The following is a 10,802-nucleotide window of genomic DNA, read 5'->3' as shown; positions in this document are numbered from 1 at the left end:
AGTAGTGGTGAAGGGTATAAAAATGTGTTTTTCTTTGTTAGACCGGGAACTTATCAGCCAACCTGTTATGCTAAAATCTATTAAGAGATAATAGCATTATTCACCTGATGGTGAATTTCGTGCAAAATGTAGTAATAATATTTTCAGCAACACTTTTACTCTCAGGCCATTTTCGAAAAATTTACCACATGGTGAATTTTCCCAAAATTACTTAAATTTATTTATTTTTATTTTATGTGTACTAGATGCAAAAGCCCTTTATATTTTGATTTATACTCACACAATATTACTCATATTGATGTGCATATATATGTGTCATTGTGTTAAGAGATAAATACCACAGCACAAAACGCTATCTCATTACACGACAGCAGTTAATAAATCACTATCAAAAATTCAAACACTTCAGTCAAATGTCATAGTTGCATGTAATTCATCATGTGCTCGATCGCCTTCCACTTCCACATCTTTTTGGGGTCTACTCCTTTGATGGGTCGTTTCAGGAACTCTCAATTTATCCATTACAAACTTTCTCTCAGCAGGCATAAAAGCTTTTGCATGAAAACCCATCATCACACACGCCGAGACTTGGGCTATCCTCACAATTTCGCAATTGTTTCCCACGCATAAACAGTGGCACTGTAGTAGTTGAGGTAAGAAACTTGAATTGGCCATAAGACAAGGCAGGCAAGCAGCAAATTCAAAACAGATTGAAGAAGCTTTATGTGATGTTCAAACTGCAAGCATGGCTTCATTGTCTTTGCGATTATCATCAGCACCATCACCACCAACCTCATCATCATCGTCATAATGGATAAAAGGAACATTACCTTTCTTGCACCATGCAGTGGAATGTACTTACCACACTGCAACTACTACGAGTACACTTACTACTGACGGATTGCTTGTATACTACCTGGGTATTTTGGCCGGTAGCTTTAAGCCAAAAAATCCAACAAAACTCAGCCATCTCGAAGTGTTAACTTGCATTGGGGCTCACTTGCATTTTCAGTCTTTACCCAGATCTAGCAAAGCAAACAACCCATCCACATATTTGTTCGCTAAGCAAACGTCGGCACTCATAAAACGTGCGGTTTTTGTTACTCTCCAATAGCAAGATTTTCGGTTAACTTAAAATATTGTTGTCGCAAAAGAAGCCTAAAACCAAAAAACTTTAACGCTGCATTGGGAGATTGGGTATTGCAATAGCTTGGAATCGACCAGAAATATTTTGGATTTCTGCTTCTATTTTTGTGTTTTTTGGCATCTCTTCTGCTTACCTCGTTTCTGGCCGTAATCATTGTCGCGCTCTGCAAAGTGCTGGTGTGAGACGGCTCAGTGTGAGTGAGTGCGAGTTGTCGATGTTGGTCCGCACTGTGTGGTGATTTCTTCAGCTAGCCGGTGAGGCTTAAAATTAAATTCAAACTTTAAATGAATTTCAGTTACGTTTGAAACTTTTACCCATCCAGTTGTGTGTGCGTATTCCGTACAATCAGCGAAACGAATACCGGACGGATCCATTTTGTGAATGGCAAAAACCCCCCAAAAAAAATTAACAAAAACAAAAAAAGACATTCATTCAATTGGTGAAGTGCTTCTTTTAGTCAATGCGCACGCGTAACGCATTTTATGATTTTTTTGCTTCCCCATAACATTGTGTGCATATTTTATAACTAAGATAAGACGAAAAGGGGGAAATTATCTCAAACCTTATTAGAATTTTAATCACTTGACAAGAAACAAAAAAATCCCAAAACTATAACAATTTCATATGTGTTACGTAGCAACAACAACAACAACAAAATAGAAAGTGAAAATTCTCCCTTGAGAATCTAAAAAATAAATCATTTGGTAAAAGAGAAGTGTCCATATCAACCAATCGTTGGTTTTTTTCGGTCGTTGACTATCTGACAGCATCGCGATATTTACGTGTGCAAAGTATTTCGTTTTTATCAAAATGAAAGTTTTTTCATTGGTGCTTTTGGGCACCCTATGCTGTTTGGCAGCCTCCAGTCCCCAAGGATTTAATCAACAAGTTCGTGGAAATAATGATGTGGTGAGTATTTATTACAACAACAAAAATCATAAACCGCTAAAGGAAAATAAATCAGTAATTATAAAAAAAGGATAATGGAGAAAAAATATGACCAGGGATATGCAAGGATAGTTTCATTTGCTTACCATGAAGTGTGCTTGTTTTTAAAGTGTTTTGTAAAATTTGTAAAAGCTAAAATATATGGGTATATTGAAGAATAAATATGACCAAGGATATCATTGAACGAAGGATGTTGGCTTTAATTCACTATAAAATGTACATGTTTTTCAAATGTTGGATATTTAATTATGTGCAAAATGTACTAAATAGGACATTATGTTATTAATATGAAGAAGTTGTTTCCAAAACCTATTGTACAGTGGAAAAAATTTTGAATTAATATGAAATATTATGCAAATTAAAGAATTCAAATTATAACGGATACTTCGCTGTAAAAACTTTTTTTTTTTGGAATTAAGAAAACATTTTTTACTTCGAAATATCCGTTATAATTGTGAATTTTTAAACTGTCATTTGTTTGTACGTGAGTACCTTTATTAATAAACCGCGAAAAGAGAGTAACAATTTAATAAATGAGATCTGTGTCCTAATTTTAATTTTATTGGTCCTAAATTTAGATCCAGATAGGTCGTTAAAAATGTCTTTATTTTAAAGAAGCCGAATCTTTGGCTCGGAATAAATGCCAAAATCCTTAAGGGAAGGTCAAAATCTTTGGATCCAAGTAAACTTTTTTTTTTGTAAATGCCAAAATCCTTAAGGGAAGGTCAAAATCTTTGGATCCAAGTAAACTTTTTTTTTGAGTGTACAAACAACTGCCAGTTAAAAATCCATATTATAACGGATACTTCAAAGCAAAAAATGTTTTCTTAATTCAAAAAAAAAAAAAATTAAAACAAAGATGCAAAATCCATAATATAAGTCTTAGCCTGACGATTTCTTTAAATCAAAAATGTATTTCGTTACTTTAAGAAAAATTTGCCTTAGGTTAGGTTAGGGTTAGGTTATGTGGCAGCCCGATGTATCAGGCTCACTTAGACTATTCAGTCCATTGTGATACCACATTGGTGAACTTCTCTCTTATCACTGAGTGCTGCCCGATTCCATGTTAAGCTCAATGACAAGGGACCTCCTTTTTATAGCTGAGTCCGAACGGCGTTCCACATTGCAGCGAAACCACTTAGAGAAGCTTTGAAACCCTCAGAAATGTCACCAGCATTACTGAGGTGGGATAATCCACCGCTGAAAAACTTTTTGGTGTTCGGTCGAAGCAGGAATTTAACCCACGACCTTGTGTATGCAAGGCAGGCATGCTAACCATTGCACCACGGTGGCTCCTTAGTTCAGTTTGCCTTAGTTCAAAGACGTACGATTTTAATAAAAGGCCGCAAATTTTCAAAATCTGTGTCCTAAATTTAATTTAAAAAAGAATTAGAAGCAAAAATTATAAGCTGTAATTTAATTAAAATTTCGTATATTAAAGAAATTTGTCCTGAATATTTTTTTCCAGTGTTTTCTGTTTTAAATTGAATTTTTAAAATTTTTAAACTAGCACGTAACTAACCTTATTAATATATCGCAAAAAGAAGATGAAAATTCGATAAATGAAATTTGTAGTCTAATTTAAAGCTACACTGAAAAAAATATTGACCTTATATTAAAGATTATGCATCCCAAATTATAGGTCACGCAATTTACATTTTTTAATTTAAGAGAAATTTATAATGTTTTGTTTTTATGTTGGGACACGCGTCCCTCTGTCAAAGTCGCATGTCTTTGAAGTCCTTAGCCCGCTAATGCCCAATCCCGCCTTTAGGCGGGCTTCCTTAAATAAGGAAGCTTTTAGTAAAACACACCTTAGGACATCAAAAATGGATCAAATAAAAAGAAAACTTTATTGAAACTGTTCAAAAGGCTTCGCAGCTTAATTTTACTGTATAATTTGTTGTTGTTTAGTTTTCTTGTTTTTGTGCCGTTAACGTTGAATATTTAATCAGCTGGCATAAAAATTGGGGCATTAGAAGGTTAAAGTAAAGAAAAACATTTTTGATTTAAAGAAATATTTTTTAAATTTACTAAGCATGGACAAATAATGGAATTTGTTTTATTATCCCCATGTTCCGAAATTCGGAATGGCAAAATTTTCGTTTGGCCATAATTTCTTAAACTTGAATCTTTTAAATTTAAATCTTGACAATATGTTTCTCTTTAAGCAGAAGATCAAATTAAAATTGTATTGAAGTCCGAAAGTATCTTTATTATTCGTTACAAGAAAAATAAATTCTTGCAATTCCGAATTTCGTAACATGAGGGTATATCAAATATATAATAGTTGGGTACAGTAGGAATCTCGTTCATGATGGTGCTTATAGTCTTGGAATGAAACTTTATATACAAATGTTATGGTATCTTACAACAATGAAATTTTAATTAAAAGAAAGTTAATAAAATTTATTTTTTTTATTTTTTTTTTCGATTAAATCTAAGACACAGTTCTTTAAAATTCGCCTCTCTCTCCTTTAGCGATGTATCTCTGTGAATGAAGACGAATTTTCCTTAATGTAAAGGGGGCATTTTTGATATAATGAAATAATCTTAAAGTCTTAAAAATATATTTTACCATGAAGTATTTATTATAATTGGATTTTTTGAATAAAATTGTTTGTTCGAGATTGGCTTTGTTTATATATTTCAAAACGAAAATGAGTAAATGATATCTGAGTTCCTTCCCATAGAAAAAAAATCTTTATTTTAAAGAAGGTGAGTCTTTGGCCATGAATCAATACTGAAATACTTAAGTGAAAGTCAAAAGTTTTGGATTGAACTTTGGGGCCACCGTGTATATACGGCCGTAAGTTCGGCCAGGCCAAATCTTATGTATCCTCCACCATGGATTGCATAGAAATTTCTACTAAAGACTGCCATCCCCAAACGGTAACACTTGCCGACGACAAGGTATCTTAAGTTAGTCCATACGGGGTATATATTAAACAAAAAAAGGCCGATTAAATACGTAAATAATTCAGTTTGACAAAATTTTCTATAGAAATAAAATTTTGACAAAATTTTCTATAGAAATAATATCTTGAAAAAATTTTGTATAGTAATAAGATATTGACAAAATTTTTTACAGAAATAAAATTTTGACAAAATTTTCTATAGAAATAAAATCTTGACAAAATTTTGTATAGTAATAAAATTTTGAAAAAATTTTCTATGGTAATAACATTTGGACAAAATTTTCTAAAGTAATAAAGTTTTGACAACATTTTCTATACGGGGCTCCGGAGATCAAATCTGGGGATCGGTTTATATGGGGGTTACATATAATTATGGACCGATATACTAAAACAACGTACCAAATTTCAACCGAATCGGATGAATTTTGCTCATCCATGAGGCTCTGGCGGTCAAATCTGGGGATGGGTTTATATGAGGGCTATATATAATTATTAACCGATGTGGACCAATTTTTGTATGGTTGTTAGAGACCAGATACTTACACCATGTACCAAATTTCAGACGGATCGGATGAAATTTGCTTCTCTTAGAGGCTCCGCAAGCCAAATCTGGGGATCGGTTTATATGGGGGCTATATATGATTATGGACCTATGTGGACCAATTTTTGTATGGTTGTTAGAGACCAGATACTTACACCATGTACAAAATTTCAGCCGGATCGGATGAAATTTACTTCTCTTAGAGGCTCCGCAAGCCAAATCGGGGGATCGGTTTATATGGTGGCTATATGTAATTATGGACCGATATGGACCAATTTTTGCATGGTTGTTAGAGACCATATACTAACACTATGTACAAAATTTCAGCCGGATCGGATGAAATTTGGTTCTCTTAGATGCTTCGCAAGCCAAATCGGGGGACCGGTTTATATGGGGGCTATATATGATTATGGACCTATGTGGACCAATTTTTGCATGGTTGTGAGAGATCATATACTAACACCATGCACCAAATTTCAGCCGGATCGGATGAATTTTGCTCCTCCAAGAAGCTTCGCAAGCTTAATCTGAGCGTCGGTTTATATGGGGGCTATACGTAAAAGTGGTCCGATATGGCCCATTTGCAATACCATCCGACCTACATCAATACCAACTATTTGTGCCAAGTTTCAAGTCGATAGCTTGTTTCCTTCGGAATTTAGTGTGATTTCAACAGACAGACGGACATGCTTAGATCGACTCAGAATTTCACCACGACCCAGAATATATATACTTTATGGGGTTTTAGAGCAATATTTCGATGTGTTACAAACGGAATGACAAAGTTAATATACCCCATTCCTAGAAGCAAGTACACAAACCCCAAATTAAAAGAGAATTGTGTTTTAAAAGTATCCCTACTTGTATCCTCCGCTTCTATGGCTCGGAATCAATACCAAAATTGTTAAAATAAAGACAAAATCTTTGCATCGAGCCCGATGTTTTTCAGTGTATAGAGTCCCCATGTAGACCGACCCCCTATGGTCTTGAGCATCAAGACACCGCAAGTTTTATCCTATTTGCCGTAAAATGAAAATCCAGAGGTATTTTACGATAAATGAGTGTGCAGAATATGATGTGAATCGGCCTATGTGTTGGTATAGACCAATCTGCCCAATTGGACTTCATGGGTTTTAAGACACCGCCATTTATATACGATTCGCCCTAAATTGGTAATCTGGAAGTACTTTATGTAGATAAATAAATTAAATTAAAATTTTTTAATTATTTATGCTTCACTTATGTATAATTTTTCCCCTTCTTTAGCTCATTTAAATAACGTAAATAGAGTTTGGATTTAGTTGGCTTTAGTACCATAAAGGGGTTCACTTTTTTTAGAGGCAAAACTAGTCAAATTGTCAAAATTGGGTTAAATGGTGATTTCTGATAAAAACCATCGTTCAATTTCGTAGATAGCAACAATCTATTTGGTTAAGTTTGAGTAAATTAATTAAACAAAAAAATCATAAAAAAACAAGTAAGGAAAGTCTAAAGTCGGGCGGGGCCGACTATATTATACCCTGCACCACTTTGTAGATCTAAATTTTCGATACCATATCACATCCGTCAAATGTGTTGGGTGCTATATATAAAGGTTTGTCCCAAATACATACATATAAATATCACTCGATTTGGACTCAAAATTTAAGTCGACTAATGCACTAGGGTGGAACACAATTTTAGTAAAAAAATATGGGAAACATTTAAATCTGAAGCAATTTTAAGGAAAATTCGCAAAAGTTTATTTATCATTTATCGCTCGATATATATGTATTAGAAGTTTAGGAAAATTAGAGTCATTTTTGCAACTTTTCGACTAAGCAGTGGCGATTTAACAAGGAAAATGTTGGTATTTTGTCGAAATACCATTTTTGTCGAAATCAGAAAAACATATATATGGGAGCTATATCTAAATCTGAACCGATGGCAACCAAATTTGGCACGCATAGCTACAATGCTAATTCTACTCCCTATGCAAAAATTCAACTAAATCGTAGCAAAAAATTGGCCTCTGTGGGCAAATGAGTGTAAATCGAGCGAAAGCTATATATGGGAGCTATATCTACATCTGAACCGATTTGGTTGATATTTTGCAAGTTTTTCGAGATTTATAAAATATTCGGATGTACGGAATTTGAGGAAGATCGGTTGATATACACGCCAATTATGACGAGATCGGTGAAAAATATATATGGCAGCTATATCTAAATCTGAACCGATTTTTTCCAAAATCAATACACGCTCACAAAAAATCGCTTCTGTAACATATACTCCCAAACATATTTTGCTTCAAGCATATACATTTTTGGGTATTGCCCAAACATTTATATGTTTGATCTCTTCCAATATATAATATGTTTGAAAGCATATTGGTCTAAACAATATATGTTTGGGTAGTCTAAGTTCCAAACATTTTGTATTTTTGCATCCAAATTCAATAATGTTGTCTTCCAAAAAACAATATGTTATTATGTGAACATATAATATGTTTGGAAGCATTTTGCACTCAAAAATATTATATGCTTAAAAAAATTCTCCCAAACAATATTGTGCTCAAAAGTTTATTTATTTATTTATATATTTACAATCATAATGAATTATGAAAATAAACAGGTAATATAGGTGCTAACAACATAGGTTTTCGACCTGAATGCTCAAAATTTTGTTTCTGCCCAATTGTATATTCCCCCACATCTTTCTCACTCCCACGAGATTTTTTAGTTCTTAGCTCCTTTTTCTGTAATACAAATATTGTAGAAGAAATTATCCAATTGTATGATTTTTTTTATTTTAATTTTACCTTTTGCCGGACGGGGATTCGAACAGCGGACCACACAGTTTGTAAGGATCAAAGAAGTAGCTGATCAATTGCCCAAGGAAAAATAAAATGTTAATTTTGTAATAACAAGTAACAACCACCAACTTAATTCAATATCGCTCCCTGTTAAATAGCGCTCCAAGCTACTAAACACATATATGTTTATAGGCTATTTCTAAATTAATATATGTTTGCATCCAAGCATATTATATTTACAAACATTTTATGTCCCAAACATAATATGTTCTAACATATTAACATATATTTCCCAAACATGTTATGCTAGTTTATGAACATTATATGCTTGCACTCAAAAATATTGTGTTTAAAAATTTGTGTTCCAAACATATAATGTTTATAGCCAAACATATGAAAAACAGTCTTTTTCATCCGTGTAGGGATCGTCTTTGAGCCGAAACAGCTGTACTTTGCACACAAAAATACATCAACAGACGGGCAGACAGACGGACATCGCTAAATCTACTCAGAATTTAATTCTAAGCCGATCCGTATACTAAAAGGTTGGTCTATGATTACTCCTTCTTGGCGTTACATACAAATGCACAAACTTATTATACCCTGTACTACAGTAGTGGTGAAGGGTATAAATATTTGGTACCTTTTGTCAGGACCTTCACTATGTGAAAATATAATTTTAGACATCAAAGCAAAAATCGATTTTTTCAACTAAAAAATGTTTAGCCCTTATATAAATAGTCGATTATCTACTTGGATATCACAACTCTTGATAAATCTGAAAAGAGATTCATTGTGAAGCTTATGGTCAATTATATCTTCTAGCTCAAGGTATTGCAGTTGGTTTTCCATTTACCGAATCCAAAGCATTTGGACCATCAACTTCAAAACGTAATGGCTGGTAATAAATCTCCCTTTTGTAATGTTTAACAAATGCAAGACAAATTCATTAAAATATGAATTAATAACTTAATCAGATGTGTCTTTAAAAATATAAACCGGTTGGATGTATGTCATTATTAGGTGTTAATGCAGTTTTAGGAAGTCATTAAAAAAAACATACAACTTTAATAGGCAGCAATATTAATTTTTTGAATGTTTTTTTTTTTTTTTTTTTAACATAAATCTTGGATAATGATAATTTGTTTCGAATTTTGTTTATAAGGATCAAGGTTTCCAATTATTAGTTAAAACCGAAATATCAAATGATGTATTCCTTTTTCGTATTGATTGATTGTTAACTGCTAATAAGCATTTTTCGAAAAATTGGTAAATTATCCGAAGTTATGGTGTCACTAGACCACAAAACATATCTATAAGATGCGAATTGTTTCCTCTGCAAATGAATGACCCACTGATGATTGTATTGTTTTCGCACAAATGTCTAGAGGAAGTCCATGAAAATAAAAAAAAAATAAAAACTCATCGAACAATAAATCGGTCATTATAAAACCAATGAATGCGAACATTATGATTATGATTACATTGTTACTACTCGCAGTTGAAGATAACCTAAGCCAATGGTAAAACAGAAATCCATTTTTATGGAATTATTGTTTTGTAAAACGATTGAAAATATAATAATAGGGTATTAAATCATTCGACAGCCTCCAAACTAAATTCACATCAGACCAAGATAAAGATCATCATAATCTACTACAACTCGACATAGTCTCCTCATCCTCATTTTTGTTACAAACATAGACTTTTGGCCAAAGTCATAGACATTTGGCCATTTGCAACTATTCATTTGAAATGGTTGGCTATGAATTATGGTTTTATGGTTAAAAACCCCCTTAACAAAAATTGAAAAGAAATTAGTTATTATATAAGTTTAGTAGTTAGAAATGAATACAAAAAAATATAAATAAAGTTTCCCTTTGGAGAAAATTTTCAAGTTTGTGTGAAAACAAAAAAAACAGACATCATGATAAACACCAGAAAAGAAACCCAAAAGAAGTAAAAAAGAAGACTACAACAAATGGTATCATAATTGCCAAGTAATTGTATTTAATGGTATTTAGTTTCATATAACAAATCCATTAATACCAACCAACATAAGCGTTGTTCTTTGCTGATCCATGGATGATGGCTTAATTTCCATAGTTTTTTTTTCTAGCCAACCTTTACACTCAAAAAAGGGGGCCTAATGCCAACAAGAAAATTAGTTCATTTTAGTTCAATTTTGCCCAATTCACATTGGTCAAAGCGTTCTTTTTATACCCTCCACCATAGGATGGGGGATATATTAATTTTGTCATTCCTTTGGTAACACATCGAAATATTGCTCTCAGACTCCATAAAGTATATATATTCTGGGTGGTGGTGAAATTCTGAATTGACCTAAGATTGTCCGTCCGTTTGTTGAAATCACGCTAACTTCCAAACGAATTTAATGGTATTTAGTTTCATATAACAAATCCATTAATACCAACCAACATAAGCGTTGTTCTT

General features: G+C 32.9%; 1 protein-coding gene across 1 annotated transcript in view; it reads left to right on the top strand.

The window, feature by feature from the left end:
* The first annotated feature begins 1,004 nt into the window (after window positions 1-1,004).
* Window positions 1,005-10,802, top strand: part of LOC142223368 (uncharacterized) — a 102,390-nt gene continuing 92,592 nt past the window's right edge. Inside the window, exon 1 of the mRNA XM_075293256.1 lies at window positions 1,005-2,056. Coding sequence (XP_075149371.1) covers window positions 1,958-2,056 — 99 coding nt within the window. The 5' untranslated portion in view covers window positions 1,005-1,957. The remainder of the gene's footprint in view (window positions 2,057-10,802) is intronic.

The sequence above is a fragment of the Haematobia irritans genome, chromosome 2, assembly GCF_050003625.1.
Source record: "Haematobia irritans isolate KBUSLIRL chromosome 2, ASM5000362v1, whole genome shotgun sequence".
NCBI classification, from domain to species: Eukaryota; Metazoa; Arthropoda; class Insecta; order Diptera; family Muscidae; genus Haematobia; species Haematobia irritans.
Note: the sequence above shows the minus strand (reverse complement) of the source record. Positions and strands in the feature narration are given on the sequence as shown.